This window comes from Lindgomyces ingoldianus, assembly GCF_010093535.1.
Source record: "Lindgomyces ingoldianus strain ATCC 200398 unplaced genomic scaffold BDR25scaffold_7, whole genome shotgun sequence".
In the NCBI taxonomy this organism is placed as follows: domain Eukaryota; kingdom Fungi; phylum Ascomycota; class Dothideomycetes; order Pleosporales; family Lindgomycetaceae; genus Lindgomyces; species Lindgomyces ingoldianus.
In genome coordinates, this window is record NW_022985168.1 from 1313946 (window position 1) to 1330665 (window position 16720).

A 16720-nucleotide genomic window follows, 5' to 3' on the forward strand; every position below is an offset into this window, starting at 1 on the left:
AAGAACTAAGGAATGATTGGAGCTCAGTCGTGGATTCATGGGACCATCTATTGGACCTTATGGGTGCCCTATAAAGTAATGAGAAAACCCTTGCGACATATGCTATGGCCCATCACCCTCCCGTGTGTGTCCTTCGAAAAGCATCCAGAACAGACTGAATGATGGCTTTTCGCAGTTTGTTCGCCTAACTTCCAATGAGACGCCACCGATAGACTCTCAGACGAGCTGTCAGTCCATTACCGACCATATTTCTGGAATTCCCAATCGCGGTTGTCGAGTGGGCAGACTTGTCGCGTCTTGAGCCATCGCGAGATGCAGTGGAAGTGGAATGCGTGCTGTGAAAGCATTAGCGGAGTGCAGATACAACTACGGAAGGGCCTATCTTACATTGCAGATGCCCCATGCGACTGTGCACTCCTCACTCGTAGCCGATGCTTGATTTGCTTGACACTCTATGCCTGCGCTGCGTCAGCGTTGCCATGTGTGAAGAATTGTAGTAGAGACCTACAGAGATCCATGATGTGGTTACGGCAGATAGCGCAGTTGTCGACGACAATGTCCCAGGCCCAAAGGGCCACCGCGTTCCACTGAGCATCGTCAGTCCAGTCTCATGGAGTTTGGCATCGCATTCAGCAGGGGGTCTGCCTCACCTTCTTTACCTCGAAGCGCTTCTTGCCGTCCGAGTCTGCGCTTGCACCCGCCTTTGCCATCTTTGTCTTCGCGGCAGCCGGGGCATCGGCCATATGCACGTCGGCCATGACTGTGGTATGTGAAGGCGTGAAGACGTGAAGCTTGAAGGTCAAGAACGTGGGGTTGCGGGGAACTTAGGAGAGTGTGTGTTGCGAGTCGAGTGGCGAGGTTGGTGACGCCGACTGTGTCTTGGTTTGGAAAGAGCGGGGCTGCAGCTTTGGAGGGCGTTAAGAAGGGTGGATGTGGAAAGGGAAGCTGCGTGAGTGAATGTGCAAGGCTCCCAAGCTTTCCAGAATGTACCCTGGTGGTGCCTAGCGCACAAGGTCCCAGAAGCGTCAGTGAATGATTGCCAAGCCTCCCGCATCCACCCTCTGCTCAGCCTTGTCTCTCCTCCATTCAGGCTTAGCTGCATTCGTCAAGCGCCACCGAATTAGGCTGTGCCCTGCAAACAACCTCCGCTCTCCTGCTCCTCACTCAGCTGTCCCTGATCCACCTCACCCTCACCATCCTCACCATCACTCTCTCCACCAGCGCCATATTTCTATCTTTACTCTAACAGAGACTGGATATGCAGTCTTCAATCTCGAACGCTCCTACAATCGCCTCCCGCAACTACGCTCCCAGCCACACTGCCCCGACATCTCTTTCTTCACGATACACGACGACTCATCCAAGGAACAAGGGTGCCCGCCGACGACCCTCGAGATAGCCAACAGCGCATAACCTCCTGCCGATATACAGTCTCTACATGTCGAGTTCCAACAACGCGCCGTCTCCGAGAGCCCCTCGGGGTAAGCACCAACACTCAAAGAGCGCAACCCAGGTGCACCCCCCCAACGCAGGAACCCAGGCCCCGCGGCGTCCAAGAGGCAATCGCCGCAACCACGCAAATAACGGGGATGCTCAGCAACTTTCTGGTAACCGTCCTGAGTTGTCCGCCAACCCACCGCCTGTCAACGTCGACGACGCGGCATTGGCCGACAGCGCTGTATTCTCCAGTGAAGAGCTGTCAATCCCAACAGGCCCCCGGAATGGAAAGAAGCACACGCACTCGCAGCCTTCCTCGGACCGGGTCTTCTCGCCAACAGCGCTCCCTCCTGCCTCCCTGACCGATTCGGAAATCGCTCCCTACAATCCTTCTGCAACGCCTGCGAAAGCCCAGAGCGCCTATGCTGGACCCACTTTCCATGCCTCCCCAGCGCCTTCCTCGCTTCCAATTCCCAAGTTTCTCTCCAAATCTGTTCCGGCGAAGAGCCAAGCTCAGCCGGGCCTTTCTACTCCCCCAGACCAATGCTCCGCTTCACCGCCCTCTCCAACCCCCTTGCCACCTTCGCCTTCTCGCGCCCCGATCCCAGTTCCGACGCACCAAGAAAATTCTCCCCTTGATATGCTCTTCAGGGCTGACCGAGAAGAGAGAGCCAGAAATGCTAATCATAGTTCTGCTTCTGCAATCTTTTCAAACTCTGCAAACCAGCCTTCACGTAACGGAGAAGGCCGGCACATCAAACAGGATTCTCACAGTTCTCTCAGCGTCGTGTTTCCCATAGAGATGGATGGCGAGAGTAAAGCCTCGCGTATCTCCCCGCCTCCGGTCTCACTGGTAGCACATCGTTCTGTTGCCGCCCCTTCTAAAATCCCGCAAGTCGAGCATCCTGCTTCTCCGAACAGCAACTCAAATGCTGTCCAGGATCTCTTGGACAGGCTTAACCTTTCTCAAGAGAAGCCCGTCGCATCTACACCCCCACGAACAGCGGACCGCATCCCCTCAGCGCCATCATCCCGATATCACACCCCATCTCCTTTCTATGATGGTAGGTCGTCTTTTCGCAGCGCCTCGGGTCCCACAACTCCGGCCCCCCAAAATCAAGAGTCTTCCGACTTCTTCTATGGCAACCGCAATCTTTCCCCCTTGTTTAAAGCGGCAAAGACGGAGCCCCCGAAGCGTAACTCTGGACTCCGTACGGAAATCACCGCCGATTCGCCAATTATGCTACAAGGAGGATTCTCTGCTCTCAGTAGCTCATCTAAAATGGACGCGAACACTGTGTCTCGTAACTATTTGGATAACGTTCTTGGCCCAGTCAGCCCACGCCGTGGCTCAGCGCCCCATATCGAACCGTTCAGGGAACCGCCAAATCATCGCAAGACGAGGACGCCCGGGAGGCGCGCATATCACCCTCGTCCTGATTCCTACCCTTACGCTAAGGGGAATCAAAATGGATCCCTAAATGGAAACTCTGTAACCCTTCCGAAGTCGAAGACAGCAATTCCTTTCATCCCTTCATCTGTTCAGACGAAACAACATTCTACGAAGTCTTCCAATCCTTTGTCTTTAGAGGAGGAGCTCAAACAATTACTTAACTTGAGGACGGGTCCTGAAGCTATTCATAGCGTCCGGTAGTTTTGGAGTCCGACCTCCTACTTTGATATCTTGCGGGTTAGACCATCTGGATCAGGTTCATGACTGAGGTAGTACTTTCTTTTGTCAATGTTCAGTTTGCGTATGGTCTGTCTACTTTTACGATAATGTTCGGGCCCTAAGACCGAGAGTATTTCTTTGTTTCCCTATTTTTCTTTCTTTCGGTGTTGAAGTGGCGTTTATAGACCGCGACGGCATTTCATGGTCAGGGTGGACGGCAGTTTTGGTCATATGATGGTATGGGATTCGGTTTGGTTTCTCCAAGACATGGGTGGAGCAATGGATGGGTTTGTGAATGCTTACTGGATGTCCGGTCGCATTGCTTCGTGGGATGTTCTTGCATGAAGCATGTCTACGCGACCTTTCCAAGTGGTGGATTTCTTGATTCAGCGACTATATCCTCGGTGCCCTCTTGGCATATGCACTCGGGGGTTTGTGGTGGGCAGTCTGAAGCCATGAACACCCCTTTTCACTCTCTGCCATCCTAAGGGATCCAGGCATGACACTACATCGTCATAGACGAACATAGCATAAAAATCAATAAAATAAATGGACAGGATACTCGCCTTTGCCTTTTGGCAAGGAGTATTAATGTCTAAATTTCAGTTCCGATTGCAGTGATGCATGTTTAGGTGGTTCACACAGAACGTACGAGGACTTGCAAGAAACTCCAGTTGCCCTTTTAGTGGGCTTGTCTGCGTATATACTATACTGGGTTGTAATTGTCTACGAGTTTTTCATGGGATCTCGATGGTTTAATCCCAAGTAAACCCCAATACCTTCCTAACCCGCCCAATAGTCTCCTTCGCTCTTTCCTCGGCCTTCCTCGCGCCTTCATCCCCAACGTCGGCCAACGCCCCTGCATCTCCGCCCATGACGCTCTCATATCTTTCTCGAACGTCTCGGATCTGCGTATCAACCGCCTCAGCTACCTTCTCTTTCAAGGCTTTCAGAGACATATTTTGAAAGTCAGCGCATAGCTGGACGGGCGATGAAGCAATGGATTCATCTAGGTAGTACATGATATCGATTAAATTAGATACCCCGGGGCGGGTGGAGTGATTGTAGGAAATCCCGTCGAGGGAGTCTGTCAAGGAGGATTTTAGCTTCTTAGAAATTACATCTTTGGAGTCGGTGATGAGAATTCGGCTTTTAATGTCGGGATCGCTTTTGGACATTTTCTTGGTGGGCTTAGTGAGGCTCATAATTCTCTTAGCGGGTGACAATATGGTTTCTGGGGGTATGAGAAGTGGAGTGGTCGGAGAGAATATGTGGTTGAAGCTGTTGGCGACTTCGCGGGCGAATTCGAGGTGTTGGGATTGGTCCTCGCCAACAGGGACGTGGGTAGTGCGGTAGAGGAGGATGTCGGCGGCTTGGAGGACAGGGTACGAGAAGAGGCCTAGTTTGAGAGAGGGGAGGGAGGGGGCAGAGGGGGAGCGGGGAGGGGCGAGGTCCAGGGGTGAAGCTGTTGCGGGGAGGGAGAGTTTACTCTGGCAAAGGGTGAGTTGGGAGAATTGGTGACGCCTGCAACGGCGGAAATGCGAGGTACCTTCCACTGTGTCATGCGCGATAAATAGCCCATGGAAGCATTGCAGCTTAGAATCCACATCAACTCTGCATGCTGGGGTACATCGGATTGGCAGAAGATAATTGATCTTTTGGGATCAAGGCCCACGGCGAGCAGACTCGCCAGCATCTCTCGCCGCCATTGCCGCAACTGGGCGGGGTCTTGCTTGAGGGTAATGGCATGCAAGTCTACAATTGCGTACAAAAGAGTTTCATCTGGAGCGGCTGCGTCCTGCAGCGTGACCCATTGCCGCAGGGCCCCAAGATAGTTTCCGAGGTGCGGGACACCGGTGGGCTGGATACCAGAAAAGATAACTCTTGCCGTTTGCAAATACCGTGCAGGGGAATTGGACAGTCGCCGTGGGGTTGCGGCTCTGCAACGAGCCTGCCGCAGGAGGAACAGCATTGAAAGCGAAGGTTGCGTGTGATTTGGTCGAGCCACAAGGGGAAAGCTCCGCTCGGGCCTGGCGTGTGTGCTTCGTCATTGTGGCGCAGTCATGCCCAACCTGTTGGAAGGAGCAGCCCACCTAACCGCAACCAACAGTGAACGTCGACCTGCACTCACGCATCCGTCCCCATTCGCTCTTCGCACTCCACCACAACCACCACCACCACCACCACCACCACCGCCTACACACCTGCCGCCATACACCATTATTCTCACCTTCAGAACACCACCTCTGCTGACCATCCATCCCCGCCGCCGCCATGTCGTGGACGGGCTTCAAGAAGGGAGTGAACCGCGCAACCACGCAGGTCCTCATGAAGACGGGCCAAGTCGAACGTACCAACGACCGCGACTTTGAAACCGAGCAGCGGTGCGTTCGCCTTTTATCTGCTGCTTTTCTCGCCTTAACACTAATACTAATGATCACCCCCCCAGTCGCTACCGCACTATGGAAACCGCAGCCAACAAGCTCCAGAAAGAAGCCAAGGGCTACCTAGACTCTCTCCGCGCTATGACAGCCTCGCAGATGCGCATTGCCGAAACGATAGACGCCTTCTACGGCGACGCGGGCACAAAGGACGGCGTGAGCCGGAGCTACAAGCAGGCTGTTACCGATTTGGATGCCGAGACGATAAAGGCGTTAGACGGCCCGTACAGAACAACCGTCCTGGATCCAATCCAGCGCTTCTGCAGCTACTTCCCTGACATCAACTCTTGTCGGTTCCCCCCCATACCCCCTCGAATACCCCTTCCGCTTATCATGATGTTCTTCCAGGCATAACCAAACGCGAGCACAAACAAATGGACTATGACCGGATGCGCGCCCAGGTCAAAAAATTGACCGACAAGCCCGACAAAGACGTTACCAAGCTTCCACGCGCCGAAAAAGACGAACAGCTCGCCAAAGCTGCCTACGACCAACTCAACGAAACCCTGACCACCGAGCTGCCCCAGCTCATCGACCTCCGTGTTCCCTACCTCGACCCGAGCTTTGAAGCCCTGGTGAAGATTCAGTTGCGGTTCTGTGCAGAAGCGTATTCACGAATGGCGCAGGTGCAGCAGTATTTGGATGCGAACACGAGGGATCAGTACGCTCAGGGCGAGCTAGACGCGAGGGTTGAGGAGGTGTTGCAGGAGATCCGCGATTTGAGTATTGCGGGGACGGTTTGAGCGGGATAGCCTTGTTTGTCTGTCTATCTGTTTCTCTGTCTGTCTGTCTGCAAATTTTCATGTGGGCCTGTGGGTGGGCAAGACATGTTGATTTAATACCTCCGATCGCGGGACTATTTCTTTCCAAAACACAAAGACTAGGGTTCTAGCTGGATGCGATTAGCTTTTAGGTGTCAACTTTGGTCGGGTTATGCATAGGATGCGAGCATGAGGTTATAACGGCTTGTTAGGAACTAGAAAACAGCCCGTCAAGATGCGGGAAGGCAACACACAATCCACAATCCTTGAAACGGGTGGTGATGCACTCAGATTTCAGTATGGAAGGGCTGTCTATCAAGATGGATTGAGCAGAGTAGCTAGCCATGCACTGGTCTGTCAGGATACCAATATCCTTTCAGCCCGGCGGAGATGCATCGCTTCGATCCATGGACAACTCGGAAACATGTGATCGCAGCGCGAGCCTGAAATTGCCTGCAAAAGTGCTAGGTACTTTGGGAAAAAAAAAAAAAGAAGTGCTAAATGCCAGGACAAGAGGAAGTAAACCCGCGAGAGGGGGAAATAGAACTGAGGGGATAACTCTGCAATTCCTGAAAGCATGCTCTTCTTGACTCCTGTGCTCCATGAACGCCAATTCAAATGCAGGCATGAGGCAGGATCTGAAACTCCATCTCCGGACCGACCCCTTGGTACCCCCGGACCCTGACCAAGAACAAAACAGACAGACCAGACGCCGCGCGCTCAATGATGGGGGATCTCGCTGAAAGCGGAAATATATAGAGCGGAAGATTACTCCTCATCCTCCTCTTCATCTTCCTCCTCTTCCTCCCCAAAGTCTGAATCCATTTCCCCGTCTTCCATGTCTGAGTCGGAGCCGCCAAAGCTCTCCTCGTCGCTGTCTTCCCAGCTCATGTCGAAATCGCCGTCGTCTTTCTTGGTCTGGAAGGCGCTCTCGTGCGTGGGCATGACGAAGCCAGCGGGGATGTCCTGCTTGCTGGTCTCGAGGTCCCGCTTCACCATGTCCTTGTACTGGTCGGGCTTGTTACGCAGCATGACGCCGGCGTCAACATTGGCGGGCGACGATACTTCGGCGTCGTCGAGGAGGGACAGGACCGAGATGAGGACGGTTTCGACGCGCTGCACGGGTGACCAGCGTTCGGCGGCCGACTCGCCCGACATTTCGTCCTCGCCTGGCGCATGCAGGATCGAAATGCAGAGCCGGCCGTCGGGGTAGATGTTGGGGTGGTACAGCGGGCGCAGAAATTTGAAGTCTGTTCGGAGCCCATTAGCGGGAGAAGAAGCAGGAGCAGAAGCAGGAGAGGAACTGGAAGCAGGAGAGGAATCAGGAGAAGCAGAAGCAGAAGAGGAAGCAGAAGCAGGAGAGGAGGCAGGAGAGGAAGCAGGAGAAGCAGAAGAAGAGGCGGGGATTAAGTACCAGGCGGACTGTAGGGGTAGTTGTGCGGAAATGTCATCTTGGCCTTGAAATAGCCGCCATAGTAGAGCGAGTCCGGGTTAAGCACGATGAGGGCCACGCTCCACTCGAAGACGTTCTCGTTGATCAGCTCGATGTTGGTCCATGTCTCCTTGCTCAGCGTCTTGAACTCGTTCATGAGCAGCCGGCCTGCCGAGTCCATGGTGCACGCGCGAGCCGAGGTTGGGCGGGAAGGAGCGTCGTTGGGGGAGGGGGGAAGAGAGGATAGAGCTGGCAGAGCTGGCAGAGCTGTGCCTTTGAGAGGTTTCTGGAGTCGTTCAAGGTTGTATGTTGTATATGTTAGAGAGCAGGAGAGCAGGAGAGGGGAGAAGGCGAAGCGGCTTCATGTTGGGAGGCTGACGGATCCATGCCGACCGCCCCTGCCCGAGCCCGTGCACGGACGCACGATGCTAGTCGTATCGGAAGCAACCTGATTCACCGCTTGCACTTTCCGAGCGCCTTTTCACTCCCTTCTCACTCGCTGCCTGCAGGCAGACGTGTTCTGGCCGCGGCACCGAATCGCTTCTTCATACCTCTGCGCTTCTCTTCCTCGTGCTTTTCTGGCTGTTGAGACCCCCTTCCCGGTACCGGTCATCGGAATCCGAGCCCGAACCATGCGTGTCTCGTGATGGCGAGGCGTGAATTAACCACATCACGCACCTTTTCGGACGGCCACAGCGTGGAGACATTCTGGAACCTCTCGTCTCAAGCAGCGCTTCACTTCCTAAGATTGAAATCACCTGAGCTTCAATGCCAGCTCATTCTTTCCCTTTCCGGTTCTCCTTCCTCCCACTATCAGATCATTAAATTTGCACTTTCATTCCCCCTCACACAGCCTCTGCTCTACATTAGTCTCCGTCACACTAACGAGGCACGACGAGTTTTTGCACGGCAAGCAGAAGCGGAGGTAAATTGTGACTGCCTCTCCTCTTCACTTTCGATGCCGGACAACATATTCACCGTCTTCGACGCTGTCTCTCTGGTTCCACGGAAGTCGGCCATCCGCCAATAAGTGAGAAAGGTTCGGTCATCTTAGCCCTGACGTACCCCTTGCAAATTGTGCTCCGTAAACCCCCTACCCTTCAAACTCTCCCCTCAACACACGTATCTGCACTATCCGTGTCTTCCTCAAACGCCGCCATGCAGCCCGGTGTCGATCTCAATTCCCATTACCGAGTTTGCATTCATTCATCTTTAAACACCTCCCATGTGATGGAGAAACTTAAATCATTGGGAAATAATTCATAATTAGCCCCAGGCCGGGTTGCGTTCGTTGCGTACGTGGTTCAACGCATGTGAATGTGTTCAAGGCATACAGTTGGATTGAAGAGGAAAGTCTCCCATGTTTCCAAGGCTTGTTTGAAGTTTGTAAACCAAACCTCCCCTTCTCATAGAATGGAGTATGGAGTTTAGCTCAAGGTGTATATATGGATTCTAGTGCATTGCTTGCTAATACTCAAATATCCTACACAGCCGCGATTTCTGCCCAGTATTCGATCTTCGGCGACTTGTGTCACAGTCTTCACATACTACCACACTTTCTTTAAACCCCACTTTTGAGCACCCAGCTTCAGTTGCTACCGAATCCTCGACATTTCTGAGCCTATCGGCTAGATATGCTGCAAATGTTGGCAGTATAGTAGGTCCACTAACTATGCTTTTGGCTGACTAATGAAGGGTTCCATGCCTTTAGTATCATCATGCTTCAAAGTGCACGGGGCTGTCGACCAGTCAATATAGTAAGGTATGAATAGGCCGAGGTCGGCGGCCGGAGAGTGGGTTGACCATCCTTATTTCCTTTCTATATTTGTTTCTCAACAAGCTGGGATGCCTAGGCCTGATATTGTTTTCATCGCTTTCCGGTATTTTCATTGTATCGATGCTGATGGATAGGAATTCTTAAAGGGAATCTACTCTCCCCATTTATTTACATAGCTCACTTATACGCTATCTAACAAGATCGTTACGATTTGGCTTGCGTTCATAAGATGTCTATATCTCTCATCTTGGAACAGTATGGATTGCATGCACACGGCTTTGGTATTTCATCCCTCCCCTAATTCCTCATCTCTCTTAAGTATTGGTCAGAGCTGAATTTGTCGAAAAGTTCGAGATCCAATCCTCGCAGTTGTTGCTGCTCTCAAATAAGCTCAGGCCTACACCCCACCTTGGCCATACGCCTGCCTGCATACATGCCGCGAACCTCTGGACCCCCAAGTCACCTTCGCTTTTCCACATAGACTCATGATATAAAATCAATCGACGACATCGAAAAAGATGCGAATTCACGTACCATTGTCCAAGAGTGAGGAAACTCGATGTTCAAGTATCCAGGATGGTGTGGGCGAATGATGAGTGCTGCTTCGGTGGGAAATATACAATTTTCATCTTAGAGTCGAGAAATTCTTATATTCAGAGCAAACTCAGGACGCTAAAGGACTCGAGGTTGCCGAAGACATTTGTTTCGAAGGATGCTCTGAGGTCGGAGTCGAGGATCGAGAGCATGGCGGCCAGGGGGTGAGCACGAGAATGTCGATGCTGTGGTTTTGGCTGTCGAGGTCGCGGATATGTATGTCGAGGTCACAGCTTGGGGGCTGGAGATGTCGACGGCGTAGATTAGGACTTGTGTTGATGGGTATCTCTTTGATAGCTCTGCGGACGCAGTTTCTTGGGTTAAGGCCTGCTAAGCTAGCAAGATAATTGTGGAAGCATTTGCAGCCGCAAAGTTTCTTGCAATAGAATATCCAATGCTAATTGCGCCACTGGTGATGATAACCGTTTTGCCTGCAGCAGACAGGGAAGGCTTGGTAGGATTGATTGCCGGATAGGGTGCTTAATAGACTTTTTTAACAAAGTCCAGAGTATTCTCACATCAGTTGTAAGCTTTTAGAGCATCCCTTAGTGCGTCTGAAGTCATTGCTAGAGATGGTAGGGCTCAAGATTGGTGTCTGAAAGTTAGCAGCTGTGTTAAATTAAGACTTACTAGAACAATAATTAAGAATATTGCAATTAACCAACTTCCTTTAGGAACCCCTTATAAACCTACAGCTCCTTTAATCCTTTCGTGTTTAACTCCGTTTTCGTGCGTTCAAACAACGCCGATTGAGGTCACCGCCCTGTCAACAGAGTCAATGTCAACATCCACATCTCTTCACGCTATCAACCCTCTTTGGGCATACCCGAAAATCTTCTAACGCCAGTTAATTATTAGCGCACACGGTTTCTAATGCGTTCTTGCGTGATTCTAGTTTAATCGGACACCTTTCATGCTAATAGCCCAGCGTCTGAGAAGTTTTGTCTGGCTTAACTAGGATTTCTAACTACTACTCCTAATGTTGGGTTATGCATGACTAGGATATTTTACGATAGAAGATTGCGTCCTGTAAATTTTTTCTGTGATTCCAGCTAGAGGCTCGACTGATTAATTCCGCCGTGCTAATATTCCATTGCACTTGCTGATGTGTTGTAAGCCAGGCATGTTTCCACTGACTTTTCATAATAGGCTGTGTTGCATTTCCGACGCAGAATTCTTCAGGCTTACCATGCAGCCTACTCTTCCTCTAGTTCTTTGCACTGCTTTGAACAATCCACTCATTTAACACCGGGCTTGTTGTCGATCGAAGGATTCGATTTCCATACAGCCACGTAAATTTAGAGATGACATCAGAGAGGGTTTGGAATGGGCTGCGCCGTATGCCGTATCATTGCGTCCAACTTGTACACTTGGATCCAGGAAGGCGCCCTTTGTGGTAGAAAAAGGACTGTCGGCGTGGATGAGGCAACAATCAAAACATTCGAGATGCGACCCGCGAGAGAATCGGATAGCCCTCAGAACTAAATGAGTTGCTCTGAGAGAGACGGACTCACAGGCATTGCGATAATTCATCCTAGCACAACGCGGCTAGCACAGGAAGGAACTATTCTACTACACGTCTTGACACTAATGATTGGAAGTAGGGCTACGTTTGCATTACTATTTCGTGACTATGCGAGTCTTGGAGGGCGAAAGCGTCACTGTAGAATGGAGGCCTGGATAAATCTAGAGAACAAGCCGCGGCATAGTTGCTATCTAGTAATGTAAAGGCATCCTTGGGCTGCACGTGGATAAGTGCTCTGTCTTGTAGCCACGGAAGTTATGGGGTACATAACAAGAAGACTACGTCATTGAGGAACAAAATGGTATCGAACTCCGCCGCTTAGACCGCTATTTCCTCTCGAAGTAATTAGACCTGATCTCGCAGGTTTGCTAGGAAAGGAATCCGCTCAACATATCAGTGCGATCATGGATGAGGTTATGCCAAAACGTTAGGCAGGAGTAGGTGAGTTCTTGTGCATGGATCTCACGAATGTCTGCTGACCTCGATGATTTAGGATATGAGTAGAATGTTGACTGAGCCTACTACAGAAAATAGCATGTCGTCATCCGAGCTGTCTGGCATCCTGAAACTACATTATTCTTCTATCATCAAGAGCTCAGGTTACGAGTGGAACGATGACTGAGGCAAAACTAAGCGCTACAAAACTAAGCGCTACAAAACTGGCACTTAGCAGCTAGGGTCTTCTTACGCCAGGAGCCCAGGATGTTCCATGACCCCACGACCTTTGGTTTGATAGTGACTAACATATCCTCTCGGCGCTCTTCAACACTAGCATCTGCTTATGAGGTGGATAGTCCCTGCAAATAAGTACTAGATAGCTAGTAGGATTTTTTAATTGGTTCATTTACCAAGCACAGTGCACCTTCCCTGCTTATCTTTCCTGCTAGAGAGGCTTCATTCAGATCTCCACGCCCACCTTATCAGCTGTATACATGGTGATTTCCTCCCTCAATTTGTTGGTTTGAGCTTGCTTTGGTAGTATGCGGTATATATTGTAAGTATGTATTGTTCTCCGAAAGGGTGGTATTCAGGAATTCGCTATTACTCGAGTACTTTCTTTTTATCGTTCTTATATCTCAACACTTTTCCAACTCGATAATTTTCTGCATACCATATTTTCTCACAAAGCGGGAGAGTTTCCTTAGCTTCTTATTATCTAACACATGACGATACCAGCTTCATATTCAGCTCGACTACACTGGCTCTTTATGAGCATACAAGCTATTCTACAAAATATAGGTCTACGGGATGAACCTTTAGAAAAGGCACTGTAACTAAGTTAACCGTAGGAAGGGTAGTCCCTAAAATCTGCTCTGCGAAGGACGTGGAGCGTTCTACCTGAGCCTCTTAATTATATTTCACATTTATTACCCTTACGGAAGTACGACCGTGAGTTTATTCTTCAACCCATTCCATCCACCAACGCATCAAGCCCAACACATTTGATGGATCTCGCGCGTGGGCCACGAAGACTTAAAGTTGAGACAACCCCTCAAAGCGTGCTTCCTCGCCCTTAGATAACGATAAAAGGCGGACTAAGTAGCAAATTTTCGCTTTGTGAAAGCCTGCGTTGACCCTCAGCGTGTCTCCTTCTCATCCCGTGCAAACTATTAGATCTCACTATATTTTTCGCATCAGACATGGTAACATATGGAGCCCAGCAACAGCAGCCATCAGCTCCAGGCCATTTTATCAAATATTCTTATTGCTCATTGAGAACAAAAGAGACTCAAAAGGCAACCTAAGAGAATAACTCAAAAACCCTAGACGTAAATCACCCACAAGAGTAGCGTTAATTTGCCCTATAAAATATGTTGTTCAGAAACGGTTGGACGCCCTCTGGTCCAAGTTTCTTTAAGGAATCTTGACTCAGACTTATTTTGAGACCCACTACCTAGCTCTGGGTCTGCTGCGGAGGACGACAGAAAGGTAGAACAGAAAATAAAAGAGGTTAGGCCTTCAATGTGCTCGCGCGTCGTGAGCTCAATATGGAATGGATTCTGCGTTATGAGTAGCGAGATATGAAGGGAGATATGCTACAAGACTAGACTACGAGGAAGCTAGGGGGAATTTATAGGGAGAATAGAAGGGGAGCTTCGTAGGGTTCAACAAAGGACAAGTTGTGGTGAAGGCTGTACTGTGAGCAGACGAGGTGGCCGAAGCCTGAGATTTGGGATAAGAGTGCACACCAATCGTGATAATCTGACATGTTTTGATTTACAAAAGTCTATGATGCCTACTGTTATATCTAAGGTTTAAAAACTACAGCGCATGTGGATGAAAATAGGATAAAGTTCTCAAACATGGAACATCAATAACCTGGCAACCCGTCTGCGCCCCAAACAAATCCAGTATTTACAGATGAAAATAGGACCAATAACGCGGGAACTAATTATACCTCCTAGTCAGCCTCACGCGAATGTCCTCAACTGGACCTCTACTCGCTCCAGCCAGCCCCATCTTTGGAATCACAATTTCCTCTCCCACTGTGGGTCCCAAATCCCACATAACCAATAAACTAGCCGCGAAAATCAATACTTCCTTCTCCGCAAAGTATCGACCCTTGCACTTGTATAGGCCGCCGCCAAAGGTGTGCAAGTTCTTCATAGTCACACGAGGGTTTCCGTTCGGGCCCTCCTCAATGAAGCGTTCTGGGATGAACTTCTCTGGCTCCGCAAAAATGCGTTGGTCCATTTGCATGGTGCCGTTGGAGAGCACGAGAGTTGTACCAGCAGGTATGGTGTATGATTGTGGACGCTTCTTGCCGAACATGGCAGCGTCCGCGGCGGATTCTTTCAAGGTGACGGGCTTGATAACTTGGCGGACACCAAGTCCAGACATGTTCATACGCATGGTCTCGTAGAATGCTGACTTGATAAGTGGGCAGTTCTTCGTTAGACCATCGACGTCGATTTCAAGCTTAGGGAAGCCTTGTGGCCCGCGCTCTCCGGACGGAGAGACCTTGACGTACGGCGCGATTTCTTCGCGGATGTCGGAGAGGATGGCAGAGTTGCTGTAGATGTGCAGGAGCATCCAGAAGACGTTCTTGTTTGAGTTTACGTTCACACCCCAGATAACCGAAACATCGTTGGTCTTTTGCAAGGTAGGAGAAGCGTTGTTGTCAACCCAAACTTTCACACGCTGTTGCATGATATCCGAAATATCGTCGAGCTGGCCATTGTATCTTGGTCCAGGGTCTTCTCCACGCTGCATGGCTGCCACAGCATTGTGCCATTCTTCCATAGCGACGGTGAGACGGTTGCGGCAGCCGACGGCCTTGCGACCAGCAGCAGTGAAATTTTGGACAAGCGGGGCAACAAGGTGGTGGACACCCTCATCAAAGTCCCAAAGATCATATTGGAGATTAGGATTGTTCTTGATCAAGCCCTTGCCCCAGAGCATGTCGATGACAACCTGACCCATATAGTTGACAACCAGTCCGTAGAAGTTTGCGTCGAAGGTACCATCACTGTTGAAGTTTACTTTGGCAGCTTCTTCCCATTGCTTAAGAGGCTTGCCCTCGGCGTCAGGAGTGGACCACGGCGCGGAGGTGACGAGACAGGCGGCGTTAATCTCCTGAGCCTTCGCAGTCTTGCTTGTTGCCTCGTTGATGAAGTCCTCCTTCAGCATGAGATTCAGGCCCTGGTGGTTGGCATGGAATGCATGATGCTCATCGCGAGTGGCGTGCTTGTCGGCAAAAGCTGCATTCATGAACCATTCTAGGATCTTCTGCTTGTTTAGGGTGGCCGATTTTTGCGCAAAAATTTGCTGGACGAGGGAGGGCATGTTGATGACATAGTATTTGGAAAGGCCGATGCGGTAAGAGATGATTCCATCTCCACTGGTGTCACTACGGTATACTCAGTGATGCCCATCCTGTGCTGGATTGGCAAGTACGTACCGGTCACGGGAAAGAGTCCCCTCAATATCCCTCGCAAAAGAGACAGCGGACCCTACAAATGGAACCCAATATGGGATGCGATTCGGAGTCTTCGATGCAGCATCTACTTGGTTTATGGCGACGCGGCTTCGAACTTCGGTGATAACGCGAGTAAGGACGCAAGAAAGAACAAAGAAAGAGAGAATTGAAATTACTGGTGACGTTAAAAGCCCCTGAATATAGGGGATTTCCTGAAAAGAACGGAGGAGACCCATTATTGCTGTATGTTGATGGATGATCGTGAATCAAAGGAAGCTATGCGAGGTACCCAAGATGCTACAAATCGAAAAATAATATAAAGAGATCATCAAGTGCGGTATATTCCTGCGTGCCTGTCAGATCGAAACACCGCGCACTCTCATACTTCTCAATCGTTTGTTAGTGATGTGAGATTCCCGCCAAACCGACTATTCTAGGCTTTATGCATGGCAGTGCATGTCCGGACCCCTAGCGACCGGCTGTAGGTCAAAGGCATCCCACTGGGTTCGAAGGCGGGCTGAAAATAACCTGGTTCTTCCCGCTTGAGCTTGGCAGGCTTCGGCTGGTTAGTTGTCAACGACTGGGTGGAGGGCAGGTGGAAAAATGACACTGCCATGACAGCTGCGCTTGTGCCGACTAGGATGTGCCCAGGGCTGGCCAACCTAGATAATCAGAGAAATTACCGAATCCGTTCTTTGATTGGCCTTCTATCGGACGCCGGAGAAGGGTATCGTGAAACATGCTAGCATAAGGCTGAGGAAGATGAGGCTGAAAACTTTGCGCGCTCTGTCCAACAAAGAGAAAACTAGTAGTTCTGTCATGACGCAAAGCCGCAACCACCGGGCAGCTGCTAGATATTCTCGATTTCATCGTATTCGTTTCGCGAGTCCGTTGCATTTCCTCAGGTGCCAACTTCAGCTGTGCGACGGATATCGGGATTGGAGTGAAACATGTCTTCCGCTGGCAAGCTTGGAGGGATTTAGCGCGATCACGTGCGGGAGCCAGCCGCGAGAGGGCAGTCGTGGCACTGTGCTTGCATTCTTGTGGAACTTTAATGTTCCACCCCAGTGGCTGTCGTACTTGCATTACATAGATTGGGTGTAGTGCAAAGCTGACGTCAGATCCAGAGTGCAGATTTAGACTTTGCGGCTATTGGCGATTC

General features: G+C 50.5%; 8 protein-coding genes across 8 annotated transcripts; 3 read left to right on the forward strand and 5 right to left on the reverse strand.

Moving 5' to 3' along the window:
• Positions 1 to 17: 17 nt before the first annotated feature.
• BDR25DRAFT_301713 (RING/U-box) lies at positions 18 to 1025 on the reverse strand. The gene is made up of 4 exons (XM_033689636.1): positions 651 to 1025; positions 509 to 587; positions 388 to 458; positions 18 to 335 (listed from the first exon to the last, which is right to left on the reverse strand). Exons 1-4 carry the CDS (start codon positions 756 to 758, stop codon positions 237 to 239), a joined length of 357 nt encoding a protein of 118 aa, XP_033551147.1. The 5' UTR covers positions 759 to 1025; the 3' UTR covers positions 18 to 236.
• A 147-nt stretch (positions 1026 to 1172) lies between these two features.
• Positions 1173 to 3220, forward strand: BDR25DRAFT_120809 (uncharacterized protein). Its single transcript, XM_033683703.1, has one exon. The coding sequence runs from the start codon at positions 1439 to 1441 to the stop codon at positions 3089 to 3091; it is 1653 nt and encodes a 550-aa protein (XP_033551148.1). The 5' UTR covers positions 1173 to 1438; the 3' UTR covers positions 3092 to 3220.
• Positions 3221 to 3864: 644 nt separating this feature from the next.
• Positions 3865 to 5087, reverse strand: BDR25DRAFT_281197 (tryptophanyl-tRNA synthetase; the record flags this gene model as incomplete). The annotated part of the gene is made up of 2 exons (XM_033687871.1): positions 4659 to 5087; positions 3865 to 4599 (listed from the first exon to the last, which is right to left on the reverse strand). Exons 1-2 carry the CDS (start codon positions 5079 to 5081, stop codon positions 3865 to 3867), a joined length of 1158 nt encoding a protein of 385 aa, XP_033551149.1. The 5' UTR covers positions 5082 to 5087.
• A 141-nt stretch (positions 5088 to 5228) lies between these two features.
• Positions 5229 to 6686, forward strand: BDR25DRAFT_281198 (BAR-domain-containing protein). Its single transcript, XM_033687872.1, has 3 exons — positions 5229 to 5493; positions 5559 to 5839; positions 5899 to 6686. Exons 1-3 carry the CDS (start codon positions 5384 to 5386, stop codon positions 6291 to 6293), a joined length of 786 nt encoding a protein of 261 aa, XP_033551150.1. The 5' UTR covers positions 5229 to 5383; the 3' UTR covers positions 6294 to 6686.
• Positions 6687 to 6805: 119 nt separating this feature from the next.
• Positions 6806 to 8257, reverse strand: BDR25DRAFT_301716 (uncharacterized protein). The gene is made up of 2 exons (XM_033689637.1): positions 7726 to 8257; positions 6806 to 7561 (listed from the first exon to the last, which is right to left on the reverse strand). Exons 1-2 carry the CDS (start codon positions 7922 to 7924, stop codon positions 7080 to 7082), a joined length of 681 nt encoding a protein of 226 aa, XP_033551151.1. The 5' UTR covers positions 7925 to 8257; the 3' UTR covers positions 6806 to 7079.
• Positions 8258 to 11101: 2844 nt separating this feature from the next.
• Positions 11102 to 11647, reverse strand: BDR25DRAFT_351864 (uncharacterized protein; the record flags this gene model as incomplete). Its single annotated transcript, XM_033694928.1, has 5 exons — positions 11102 to 11178; positions 11214 to 11264; positions 11336 to 11367; positions 11424 to 11522; positions 11568 to 11647. The coding sequence occupies 5 exons, from the start codon at positions 11645 to 11647 to the stop codon at positions 11102 to 11104; spliced, it is 339 nt and encodes a 112-aa protein (XP_033551152.1).
• A 57-nt stretch (positions 11648 to 11704) lies between these two features.
• BDR25DRAFT_351865 (uncharacterized protein) lies at positions 11705 to 13085 on the forward strand (the record flags this gene model as incomplete). Its single annotated transcript, XM_033694929.1, has 11 exons — positions 11705 to 11822; positions 11871 to 11901; positions 11962 to 12002; positions 12053 to 12080; positions 12144 to 12245; positions 12341 to 12432; positions 12497 to 12614; positions 12671 to 12774; positions 12816 to 12909; positions 12970 to 13028; positions 13072 to 13085. The coding sequence occupies 11 exons, from the start codon at positions 11705 to 11707 to the stop codon at positions 13083 to 13085; spliced, it is 801 nt and encodes a 266-aa protein (XP_033551153.1).
• Positions 13086 to 14027: 942 nt separating this feature from the next.
• On the reverse strand, positions 14028 to 15794 carry BDR25DRAFT_332409 (cytochrome P450; the record flags this gene model as incomplete). The annotated part of the gene is made up of 2 exons (XM_033692747.1): positions 14028 to 15489; positions 15541 to 15794. 2 exons carry the CDS (start codon positions 15792 to 15794, stop codon positions 14028 to 14030), a joined length of 1716 nt encoding a protein of 571 aa, XP_033551154.1.
• Between the last annotated feature and the right edge of the window lie 926 nt (positions 15795 to 16720).